This window comes from Xenopus laevis, chromosome 4L, assembly GCF_017654675.1.
Source record: "Xenopus laevis strain J_2021 chromosome 4L, Xenopus_laevis_v10.1, whole genome shotgun sequence".
Classification (NCBI taxonomy): domain Eukaryota; kingdom Metazoa; phylum Chordata; class Amphibia; order Anura; family Pipidae; genus Xenopus; species Xenopus laevis.
This window is the reverse complement of record NC_054377.1, coordinates 143,039,378-143,052,534: the sequence shown is the minus strand read 5'-3', so window position 1 is coordinate 143,052,534 and position 13,157 is coordinate 143,039,378. Positions and strand designations below refer to the sequence as shown.

At 41.3% G+C, this 13,157-nt stretch overlaps 1 protein-coding gene across 1 annotated transcript; it reads right to left on the bottom strand.

Moving 5' to 3' along the window:
* Nucleotides 1-2,187: 2,187 nt before the first annotated feature.
* Nucleotides 2,188-11,237, bottom strand: LOC108714721 (leiomodin-3). The gene is made up of 3 exons (XM_018259193.2): nucleotides 10,786-11,237; nucleotides 5,827-7,407; nucleotides 2,188-3,450 (listed from the first exon to the last, which is right to left on the bottom strand). Exons 1-3 carry the CDS (start codon nucleotides 11,074-11,076, stop codon nucleotides 3,424-3,426), a joined length of 1,899 nt encoding a protein of 632 aa, XP_018114682.1. The 5' UTR covers nucleotides 11,077-11,237; the 3' UTR covers nucleotides 2,188-3,423.
* Between the last annotated feature and the right edge of the window lie 1,920 nt (nucleotides 11,238-13,157).

Here is a 13,157-nt window from a genome sequence, read left to right as displayed (position 1 = left end):
TTATTATCAACGTTTCGGCTCCATAGATTGAGCCGTCTTCGTTTGTGTCCTGAAGACGGCTCAATCTATGGAGCCGAAACGTTGATAATAAATTTTGATCATTTGATTTTTCATACTAAGACCTGGTTGATGCGGTTTTTTTTGAGCGTACTATATATATATATATATATATATATATATATATGAATTTGGGATGCACCGACTATACTATTTAAAGGAGAAGGAAAGCTACAGAAGCAATTTATTGCCAATAGATTAGCCACAATAGTGCAAGCTATAACACTATATTTATTCTACAGAATGCTTTACCATACCTGAGTAACAGCTCTAGAAGCTCTCTCTGTTTGTTTAGGATAGCAGCTGCCATATTAGCTTGGTGTGACATCACTTCCTGCCTGAGTCTCTCCCTGCTCACCCATAGCTCTGGGCTCAGATTACAGCAGGGAGTGGGAGAGTGGCAAACTGAGCATGCTCAAGCCCTAGCCCCGGAGGTTTAAGCTGAAAACAGAAATACAGAAGCCCATGAGTACACAATAGAAGGAAAGAAATGTGGTGTTTCTTTTGACAGAGGACTCAGAGCAGCATTACTTTGAGGATTTACTGGTGTATTTATATAGACATTTCTGATAAAGCTTACTTAGTTTTAGCCTTTCCTTCTCCTTAACGATTTTGTGAAAGATTTGGCCTAATACTGAACCAAATCGGAACCCTAATTTGCATATGTAAATTAGGTAGAAAGTGAGGGAAAGTGTACCGAGTGTGCTGCGTGTGGTTAAAAATATTTTGACATTCTTGTTTGTGTGAAGAAAAGTTATGTGATTTTTTTTTGGATTCCGTTCGGCCAGGCACTTGGATTTGGCTGAATCCTTCCGAAAAATTCTGAATCCCAAACCCAATCCTGGATCTGGTGCATCCCTACTATATATATATTTTTTTTATTAGGGATGTTGAATCCCCAAATCAAGGGGTACAGATTTTTAACAATACAAGACCAATGCTGGACCCTTCTTCTGCACTACCAAACCTGCCGCACAGATGGAGAAACCCGATGCGTACTTGATTTTTTATGTTATATAGAGTTTGGATTTGGATTCAGGCAGACTCTTGGATTCGACCAAATCCTGATAAAAAGGGGTCATATTCATCCAAATCTGGGATTCAGGGTATCCTTTATATGTATGTGTGAATATATCGGGATTATCAGTTGAGTATATTGTCTTGCTTTGCTTTCTATGGAAAAATAAACCGGATATTGGCTCCACTATAATTTCTCTTGCATATTAAAGAGAAACTGACACCTAAAATTAAACCATTTTTTACCTCTATCATAACATTGCCTTTGCATGTTATTATAATATATAATCTTGTCTTAAAAGTATTTGTTCAATGCTTTAACACCTATGTGATCCCCTATGAGGGGGCTGCCATATTTGTGCTGCAGTAGTCAAAACAGTCAGGTTTAGGAACTTCAAGTAACAATTACAACAATCGAAAAATTATCAACGGGACCTATAGATAACTTAAAGGGATTGTTCACCTTTAAATGAACTTTTTGTATGATGTAGAGAGCGATATTATGAGACAATTTGCAATTGGTTTTAATTTTAAATTAGTGTTTTTTTTAGTTATTTCGCCTTTTATTCAGCAGCTCTCCAGTTTGCAATTACAGTAATCTGGTTGCTAGGGTCCTAATTACCCTAGAAATCATGCAGTGATTTATATGAGCTTGGGATATGAATATGAGAGGCCTGAATAGAATAAAAAGTAGCAATAACAATAAACGTGTAGCCTTACAAAGCATTTGTTTTAGATGGGGTCAGTGACCCCCATTTGAAAGCTGGACAGAGTCAAAAAAGGCAAAAAAAATTGGGATATGAATAGGAGAGGCCTAAACAGAAAGATGAGTAATAAAAATTAGCAATAACAGTAGCCTTAAAGAGCATATGTTTTATAGATGGGGTCAGTGACCCCCATTTGAAAGCTGGAAAGAGTCAGAAGAAAAAGCCAAAAACTATAAAAAAAAAAATATATAAAGAATAAAGGCCAATTAAAAGTAATTTAGAATTGGCCATTCTATAAAATACTAAAGTATATACAGTAATATTTTGAGTAATATTTTTTGAGGTTCAGTATAACTTTACTAAATGGCAATCAATCCAAAACGTCAGTAAGCCGCCAAACCATTGGTTGAGAAATCTTTCTTTTTTTTTATTGAGCTTCATTAATTCTAATCAATATAAAAACAATCTTTTTTTTTGCAGTTGTTAAATTGGATATAAATTGGATATATCTGTATCAATTGATGGACCTATTCTGCAACAAAAGGGTCTGGTTACAAGTTCCATATTCTGCTTGATCCATTATCGGATGGTATTTACTCAATCGTAAGGTTTAATACTAATGACTTTTTAGGCATAACACCTTTAACAATACGCTTCAATGTGCATAAACCTTCCAGATCCAGCAAGAACCTCAGCCATAAAATATGTGTAAATGTTACTGTACAGATATGGGACCTGTTATCCAGAATGCTTGGGACTTGGGGTTTTCCGAATAAGGGACCTTTCTGTAATTTGGCTCTTCATACATCATACCTTAAGTCATTATAGTACAGGTATGGGATCCGTTATCTGGAATCCCATTATCCAGAAAATTCCAAATTACGGAAAGGCTATCTCCCATAGAATCCATTTTATCCATAATATCCAAATATGTAAGAACGGTTTTCTTTTTCTCTGTAATAATAAAGCAGTAGCTTGTACTTAATCCCAACAAACATAAATAATCCTTATTGGAAGGCAAAGATAGCCTATTGGGTTTATTTAATGTTTACATGATTTTCTAGTAGACAAGGCATGAAGATCCAAATTATGGAAAGATCCATTATCCAGAGAACCTTAGGTCTCAAGCATTCTGGATAACAGGTTCCGTACCTGTGTAGATGTTCTATTACATATTTACAGATGCATACAGTCATATAGCTTGACTTTCCCCTATCATTTATGAACTGTAATTGTACTGTATCATGCGTTGTTCAACTCTGCATTTTCCATTTGCATTTTGCAATATGTTGCATTTCAGTCTTGACGGTATTCTTTACTACGATTGGGGGAACACTTATTTTGCTGCGCTACTTCCTTCCTGCTCAGGAGAGCACACTATTTCAGGAAATGAATACAGCAAGAATAAGCTTAACCTTCCCGCAGCTGCTGTTGCAGAACCAGTGCTTTTCTGTAATACTGTAGAATCTGAATGCAGAGTAGGTTTGTGTCCATGGCCGAACCTTTCCATCCATCCCCAGTGTGCAGTGTTGATCCTGCTCTTTACTTAATCAATTTCTCTTAGAACTTGTTTTCAAAAATAAACTTTGTACAGTCTTTTGGATTCAAAATCCACCTTGCAGTTCATTCTCAAAGACACACCTTACTCCAGCTCCTTGGGTAAAGGTACCTGTGAATGTTCAAAAAAGGAGCATTAATGTTTGATGCAGCAATAGAATGACATACACATTATGGAGGTTATTTAATAAAATCTGAATTTATCTCTTAATTTAAATTAAAAAAAAAGCTTGACCAAACTCCCATCCCTGATTTTGCCTTATTTATTAATGAAATAATTTAAATAAATCGAATCGGGGAAAAAGCCAGGACTTTTTACTTACGCCTCGGCGCAAATTCAGGCATAGTTTTTCCACACAGCCATCTTCCGGGTTTCGGTAAGCAGAGACGGAGACCGGCAAAGGGGCGCATGTGCAGTTGGCACAATTAACTGGTTGACGACAACTTTGCATGCGCCGAAATGGACGGAAATTGCTGAAGCACCGGAAGAAGACACAAAGACTTGGAAGATGGCTGCGTGGAAATCCGATGCCTGAATCTGCGCCAAGGGGTAAGTAAAAAGTTAGGGGCATTTCCCTGGGGGCAGTTAGGCTGGAGGGAGGGGGGTCTACGTAGGGTGGAGGGTAGGGTTTTTTGCTAAAGGGTTGAATTCTCCTTTAAAAACCCCAAAAATATTGGATTATCAGGCTAAACCCAGCGCAGACCACAAAAACTTCCAATTGGGATCGTTACTGTACATCTTCCATTGACTTAAACATGACCTCAACAGGTCTGAGATGGTGGATTTTCAGGTTTGGCTTTTTGCAGCATCGGGGTAAATAAATCTCGAAAAATTCAATTTTTTTTTCCTACGAAAAACTCGCCCCAAAAACGCCTGGCCAGAAAAATTCAAGGTTTAGTAAATAACCCCCTATATATCAGGGGACCCATAAGGAAAGTGCTTCACTGTCATAGACCTATATATGATAGGGCTCTGTGTACCTGAAAATTCCAGGGACTATTTTAATTCTCAGTCCGAACCTGTCGGAGACCAAATGCCCCTAAAATACAACCCTTATATTCCACTGGTGATCCCAATTCCCATTAACCACCTGTTCAGTTAAGAGAAAACTAAAGCAGGGAGTAAAGGGGACTATGTAGACACCCAATATTCAGTGTGTATATGGCAGGAGAAGAGGCAACCAGCAAAAGACTTGGCTCTCTTAATTGATCAAGAAGGAAAATACTGATTGGGCTCCTTTGAATGAGCCTGAACATCAGCAAAGGGGATACCGCTCAATCGTCAGATAGAAGTAGAATTCTATTGTTTCTACCTGTATCTCTGTATTTCTGTCTGACAATTCAGCTCCTAAAATGTTTAATGAAAATGAAAACAACCAATGTTATTCTCCGGTGTTCTGGTTGACCAATCCAGCCCTGGAGGCCATGGTTTTAGTTCAGCCACACACCCAAAGGTTTGGAACAGGGGAAAGTGAAGAAAAGCCGCAAAGCTCCACTTACTTTCATTCGACTGAAACAAATTTGACATTAGGACCAGTAATTCTTGATCCACCAGTCTAAAGATCTCCTGACCATAAGTTGCCAGATAGTTGGGGAGTATGAGATTTTTAGTACAAGAAACTTTTATTTTATGGAACACTATTAGTAGACAAGTTCCTCTTCACTTTCAATCCCTCATACCCACGGAATTCTCAGATCACTGATATGTAAGTACCAGTAGCACCAGCTGATCTTGTAGCTATCAGTGCCTGAGCGACTGCTGAGGATACACTTGCTGGTAATGAAACGTCATATATGTATTCTCTGAAATATTGATTTACAAATCATCACTAGCAGCATTTGCTGCAGATTCAAGTAGTTCTCGGGTACTGACATTTCTATAGTAATTATAACAATCGAATGTATCTTAATGTACAGGCAGGCTATATTGGGTTCCAGGAGAGGCATATGTAGGAGAGTAAAGGTTTTTCACCCCTTTACATCAGGCAGTCCCCATAAGAGTTAGGACATCTGAGAGCTGGTCCTGTTTTACAGTTGCAGTGGGGAGTTGTTTCCCGATCTAGGTCAAAGTATTTCCCTGGTAGTTCAGTAGTTGATCAGGGGGTTGGCCAAACCAAAGTGGTGCCCAAGACAACACTCCTAGTCTATTAAAAGGGAAGTCATCATTCAACTATTTTAAGATTTCATTCACAGCCAGCAGGCAGAAAGTTTTATGATACTTCTAAACACCTAAAAATCTCTAAACCTTCCCCTGAAACCCTAGAGATGGCCATTCCAGGGCCATGGTGGATACTGCCTTCGGTCAAATGGTAGGGTATTGGGCATGGATTGCTATATATATCATTGTTTTATTTATTGGTCTCAACAAGTGGATCTGAGTAGTATTAAAGGGGACTGCCACTTTACATCTTGCTAAAATTACCCTTCCGAGGTACCTCCAAAAATTAACCCTAAAAATACAAAACATTTTAGAGAAAGAAGCCCTTACCGCTTTAAGGTAGGCAACGTTACTGTGGCGGATATCTTTTAAAAGCTCATCTCTGGGTGTCAGCTGTACAAGGACAGGTTCTCGGTTTCGGGGTACTGGCTTAAGAGTCTTTATTACATCCTTGAGATTGGTTTTCTCGGATGGCTGGGTCTTGTCCAGCGTACTTGCTTTGGGCCTTGTTCTTTTCAGCTGGACCATGTTTCTGACACTGGATTTATCCGCCTCTTCTAATAGCTTTTGGGCGATGGATTTGGGTTGAAACCTCTTGAGTTTTACCTCTTGGAAAGGAGGAGGTTCAGAGTTGTGTTGTGTCTCTGGGATCTGTTTAGGCTTATCTTTAATTTGTCTGTTTCGGTTTTGTTGTGATAAAGGAGGCGGTGGTGGCGTTTCTTCTGGTATCGTTTGCAGTCTTGAGTTCGGAAGAGATCTATCCAACATCTCTAAGAGTTCCCTGGGGATGCCCAGTTCCAATGCATTCTCTAGTGCCGCAATAAGCTCGTCTTGCTCGTTGACCTGCTGCTGCTTCTGCTCGTCTTTCCTCTTCTGCCTTTGCTTATCTAAATTCCGGCTGAGCAAATTGGTAACAACCATCCTTGGACCAGGCAGCTCAAAGTGGTATCCCATTTTTAGTAAGGTGTTGTTGGCCTTGAGCAGCCGTGATATCTCCATCTCAGCATGGTGACCCAGCATGTGTCTCTGATTGTGGAACCTCAGCTCGCTCAGGTACTCATTAAACTGGAGACATCTCATGATGGCTACGATCCCTTTCCCAGTAATAAAGTTGGATTCGATGTTTAGGGTGGCGATGCTTCTGTTTTCACGTAACATGTTGGCGATGGTAAACGCAACATTTTCATCGGCACCGACGTTGGCCATACTGAACACTTTCACATGCTTGTTTTTCTTCATGGCATTTACAAAATCAACCAGCATCTCTTTGGGAATATTCTCTATGTTATTCAAATTCACTTCTTTCACATCTGCGTTGTTCTCTCGAATACTCTGCAGCGTTCTGTCCAGGTTGGTTTGGTTCCCAGAAGGCCTTGCGCTCATCTTTATGAAGCTGCTGTCGAGGGTCAATTTCTTAGGCAGGTTTAATTTACCTACTTTCCCATTTGGCTTATTTTCTGGCATTTTTTCAACCGGATCAGAAATGTCATCAGTTGTCTGAACGCTGTTGCTAATTTCTTCTTCGGGTTTCTCGTTTTCCACAATTTCCGGAATTGGTTCATTTACACCACATTCTGGTTGGCTGTTTTCCACCATATTTTCATTCTCAGTGGCTTTTATATTTTCATTCTCTGTGGCTTTTATATTTTCATTCTCAGTGGCTTTTATATTTTCATTCTCAATGGTTTTTATATTTTCGTTCTCAGCAGCTTTTTCTAAATCTGCATTGTCAGGTGACGGTATCTCTGGCTTATCATCGTTTTCTTTACATTTCTCTTCTGTGTCGCTGACGTGATTTTCCACTGTATTGTCTTTATCATCTGGAAAGTTGTCGGGCAAATCCTCGGCTGCTTCTTCATTTTCATTTTTCTGTTTGCAAGCTTCCTCCGTCTCGGTTCTCAGAAAGTTTCTCTAATTGAAGGAAAGCATAGAAAAATGTTATTTGGAGTAATATATCTTGGAATATCTTTCATTCAAGCAGCAGGCAGAGTAGAGTTAGTAGGGGTCATATGTGTAGACTCCTAATGCAAAAGTCTTCCCCTTAGTGCCCAGTCAGAGATCATTTCGGCTCAGGGTCTGGCCGACCTCTGAAACTCTCCCGGATAAAAACATCTGGCGTGGCAGTGTTGGGTGCAAGGCAGATTTGCATTTCTCACCTTCCATAGGGCATCCAATAAGTACAGTCATGGCCTCTACCCTACAAGGCAGCATTGAATTCATCTGGTACAGGCCCGGATTTGTGACAAGGCCACAAAGGCCCAGGCCTAGGGAGACAAGATTTTAGGGGTGGCATCCTGCCCAGCCACATTCTAAGGAGCAATGGAGCATGCACTCACAGGGGATGGAGGGGGGTGCACTCGCGAGGGCAGACAGGGTGCATGCAAGGACCCTTTGGCCTAGGGGTTCCCAAAGTGGAAATACAGACCTGATTAGGGAAACTAAGCTCTCTGCTCATAGACCTGTGACTGACAATTATTTCACTTGCAGGACACAAAGCGCAAAAAATGGCATGTAGCAATTTAGACTGGAGTTCTTGAATGTTTCCTGCATCGTATAAGGCTAGGGCATCTGCGGACATCTCCAAATGCAAGAAATGATGGATATGATAAATCTAATTTGCCTTCATGGCATATAGTGTCCAAAGGAAGGAGCCGCCCTGAAGTTTTTTTCCTCAAACAGGGCAAGAAGATCCCCATAATGGGGTTTAAGGACTCTTGGTTAAAGTGACTGCAAGTGGTAGAAGAGGGTGTTCATTGAACTGACAGTTGCATTCAGCAGCTTGCTTGTCCATTTGTACATCTGCCCGTGACCTTTATAATAGGTATCTGTCATACAGAATGTGGCCTTGTGTTGCTTTTGGATTAGGAATTCTGTAAATGATGAATTTTGCACTTTCTGTTGTGTGTAATATCCCTGCCTGAGCAATGCAGAAGAAATGAATCCCTACTGGGGTTGTATATTTGTACTGTCACTTCTTTTAAAATGTGCTCTTCCCCACTCTCTGAGCCCTTGTTATCTCAGGTGCCGGCTCAACATGAAGTCGAAACTCCCAGTGCAGCTTGGAAGGGGGGTGGGGGGTGGAGCTCAGCACCTCAAAAAGCTGAAAGGAGCGAACAATGAAGTAACAAAAAAGAGTAGGGCAATGTTTTTAACCCTCTTTATACCCTTTGCCCATCGCTCCATGTGCAGCCAGGGTCATTGGGAAGCCTAGAGCACTAGGATACCTGCCAGTGATGCAACTGTAAGTCATAGGAGGACCCAGTGCAAAGGTGGGGTGCTGGTGCTAATTTTGGGGCTTGTAACCCTCTGCTTACTGGGCCCCTCCCCCAGAAGGGAATAAAAAGACAAAATAAAAAATACTAAATATATATGGACACTGTGATCTGTACGGCACACTCAGCAGGGAAGCAGAACAAATCTACATTTACACTCCCCGGACAGGAGCATTTTTCATGTTGAAAAGATGGAGCAAACTGCAACAAAAGCAAATTGTTTCAAGTTATGAGCAAGGGCCTATTTATTTAAAGGGCCCAGGTGCTGCAGCTATAGTCACCCCCTTACTAATCCAGCAGCCTTATACAAAACCTACAGATCTAGAGATGAAATGCCTCCCATGGATGTTCCGGCATCTCTGCTCAGGAGGCAGCCAGTAATCCAGGTGCTGCTGCACAAATCTAGTTGGAAATCTGATCACATGCAAGTACTGGGGAGGGGGAACCAGCAGCTGAAATGGCACAGAGACCCAATGTGCTGCCACAAGCATGTCGGAAAGATTCAGTTACACATTGAGTTGCTATTTAAAACAAAAGTACTGCTCTGTTCATACAAACACATAGATTACATGCACCTTGCCCACCCACTGGCACCCTCCTCAGATACGGTTCTCTTGGTTTGTTGGTGCTGTGCTTGTTATTGTGCAATGAGATTTATAACATTCCCACCCACCGGGTGCTTTGCTGTACCCAAGCGTGACAGACGGAATTATCTGTCCATGGATCTCTTTCAGCACCTACACTTGAACTCCCACTTCTAGGAAAGGAATTTAACCCCTTCAGTGGTGATGCCATTCCAGAAGCTGCACATGCAATCTACCAGCCCAGCTTTTGTAAACTGCAACTCCCAGCATCCAATCCAAAGTCGCACTTTCAATACAGTATGTATGCACAGTGGCGTAACTAGATATTACTGTGCCCCACAGCAAATTATTTTTCAGGCCCCCAAAATTTTTAGCAGTTGACTTGTTTTACCAATATTTATTGAAACTGTATATGAATTAGGGCCTTGTGGGGCCCCTATACCTCCTGGGCCCCCCTGCAGGCGCAGGGTCTGCTTCCTCTATAGTTACGCCCCTGTGTATGCAGGTTCTGTCCCATAACCCAGTGAGTAATGGAGTAAGCAGCCCTTCTGCCAGTTTTAATCCACAGGCAGATATCTGTTTATTGAGTGGTGCTATGTCAGTATGTGGGGGGATGTGGAATAAAATATTATTGATGTATGTGGGCCAATTCCAAAAATGTAGGATTGGACAGTTTGAGTATAGGGTTGCCACTAGGCCGGTATTTTACTGGCCTGGCCAGTAAAAATTATGCTTTATGCCAGTGTTATTAATAGGAATAAACTGCAAAAATACAGGAAGGCCGGGATTTTTTTCCAGAAAAGGAGGCAACCCTATACAGTGTGTATCATGATTGTTGTGAAGGAGTCATTTCTGTACATTACTAGTATATTGAACAAAGACGCATGTTCTTCAAGTTCATCTATAATCGAAATATGTACTGGAATCTGGCAAGTGCAGGGCCCATTCATTTGGGGTGTGTCTGTGTGTGAGTCTGTGTGAGTCTGTGTGAGTGTGTTTAAGTGTGTGTGTGTGTGTGTGTGTCTGTGTGAGTGTTCCTCGTGAGGCAACTTCGGGCGACTTCGGAAAATGAAGCGCTCCGAGTGCCATGCCGCCGGTGATTTTCATTGTAGTTAGGCAGTTAGAATGAAAATCACTGTGTCTCTGCCCTTATAATAAAACAGTAGCTTGTACTTGATCCCAATTAAGATATTATTAATCCTTATTGGAGGCAAAAACAGCCTATTGGGTTTATTTAATGTTTACATGATTTTCTAGTAGACTTAAGGTATGAAGATCCATATTACAGGAAGATCTGTTATCTGGAAAACCCCAGGTCCCGAGTATTCTGTATAACAGGTCTCATACCTGTAATAATAAATGGTTCCTGCCTTATACCATGTCCAGATGTGGGTCCGTACCCATAAAGCTTTTCTACTTAGTGATCCATTTACCTCAGATGGCAGGAGAGTCACTGGAACCCTCTCTTCTTCCACCATTCGTTTGGATTGCTTCTCCCAGTGCAGGTAATCAATCAGGGATCGATGATCAAATTGACCCGTCGGAGCTTTCTCAGTCTGGTCTCTCTGTAACATGCCCACTGGCACCTCTGGATCCGGAGCTAGCACTTCAATCTCATTCTGCAGCTCCCGCAGTTCCTCTGGGGACAAGTTGGCCAAGATTTCATCCTCATCAATGTCCTCAAACAGCTCCTCTTGGTCGGAATCCTGACTCTTCTGGGACATTGTAGGTTTTTTATTGGCAGGTTCCGCACAAGGGTCAGGCGAGTGAAGGTGCAGGCAGGCAGCGGACAGGCAATGGGCAGGCAGCGGGCAGTAGAACTCACTATCAGGAGAGATGGTGCTGGGACTGGGCTGGGCTTCAGATGATGCCAGTGACTATATTAAGCCCTGTGAGGGGTAGAGGGGGATTTATGACGGGGTCGTAGTGTTTCTGTTTTCAGCAACTGGTGTCAGCTGTGCAAACGCTTCTGACATTTCAGTACAGCTGCCTCCCCCTCCTCATTGTGTCATGCATTGGGTGGCCATTTCTCTAGAAGATTCCTTCCACAGACACCTGTACATCAGGGCCTATTCTCAGATCTCTTCTCACTCATTTTCCCATTCCCCTCAGTTGCCCCCGATACAGTTACACAATCGCTGCTTGGTTACAGGGCCACGTTAACAATGGGCCTAATGGAGCCGCAGCTCTAGTAACTTTGCACAAATAGACCTGTCGTCTGGGTTGTTTTTCCTTGTATGTCAGTGTGTATGTACTAACGTCTGTACATTTAGATAAATAATGGGTCATTTACTGGGACCCCCAGGCAGAAGTTCAAGTGCATTAAAGGGGTAGTTCACCTTTGATGTAACTTTAGTATGTCATAGAATGTCCAATTCCAAGCACCTTTGAAATTGGTCTTCATTATTTAAATGTTATACTTTTTGAGTTATTGGCCTTTTTATTCTGATCCTTCTCGCTTTCAAATGGGGGTCACTGATTCCATCTAAAAACACATTGCTCTGTAACAGTAAGGGCACACCTGGAGATTCGGGGGGGTTTAGTCGCCCGGCGACTAATAACCTCTTCTTTGGGGCGACTAATCTCCCCAAACTGCTTCCCCATGTCTTCCATCTGCTTCAATGAAAAAACGCCCTCTGTATAAACAAACCCCTCCCTTCCCTAATGGCAGCATGGTAGGCTTTTAGAAAAGGAGCAACTCATTATATTCTGATTTGTTTTGATTCTTTCTTTTGCACACTTTTCTCTTTTTTTTTCTCTTTTTTTGATGTCCCACTTGGGTCTGAGAGCCACAAGGATATACCCAAAAGCTTGCTATATGAACAGCTTTGGACTAGAGGAAGGAGGGCCCATCTGTATACGCCTCAGTTTCCTGACCCTGAATACATATGGCCTAACAGACTATGCCATAGGCTATAGCAGAGGTTTTTAGCCTTTTTTTTGGACCACTGGTTTAAATAAAATACATAATTAAAAAATGTTATTGTTATGGGATTTTACATAAATTCGAAGCCATGCGCATACACATATCCTGAGTAGTGGAGTTATTATTATTATAATACACAAAAGCCATTAATAGCTTGTAAATTATATCCTTATAAACGGTGAGTTCTGATGTCATCAGTTATAAATGGTGAGTTCTGATGTCATTTCTGTCACATGACTCATTGAAATTTGTGTATTATAATAAATAAAGTACCCCCAGTTGTAAAATATGAGGATATTAGAAGTTACCTCAGAGTTCCATGACCTGTATAAAAACCCTTGTACTTTTATATGGTCATGGAACTCCTCGGTAACTTAGAATATCCTTATATTTTACACGAAGGGGTACTTTATTCACTATATAATTAATAATAATAATAATAATAATGTTATATTTTCTTTTGTGCATATAGAGAGAATGAAGGTGACAAATGTCATCTTGAAACACAACAGCTATTGCTGAACTGCAAGTCTCACTTTCTTGTTCAGACTGGATTTCTTTGATTTAACCCCCATAAATATATTTATTTATCCAAAGACATAAAAATAAATGCTCGCAGTCAATCATCCAGCAGAATCCATGCAGTTCAGAGGGACAGGTGCATAAATCAACCCCCGGCAGGTGTTTGCCCATCTCCTCTCCCCAGTGCCCACAGTGTTAATGCCCACAGCAGGGAGATCCTTCAGGAGCCACATGACACAAACACAATTTGGGCTGAGTCCATGGGGAGGCTGTCAGGCAGCGTGTTATTAGAGGGATAATTAGATATGGATCCAGAGATAGTCATGTTTAAAGGGGTTGTTCACCTTTAAATGAACT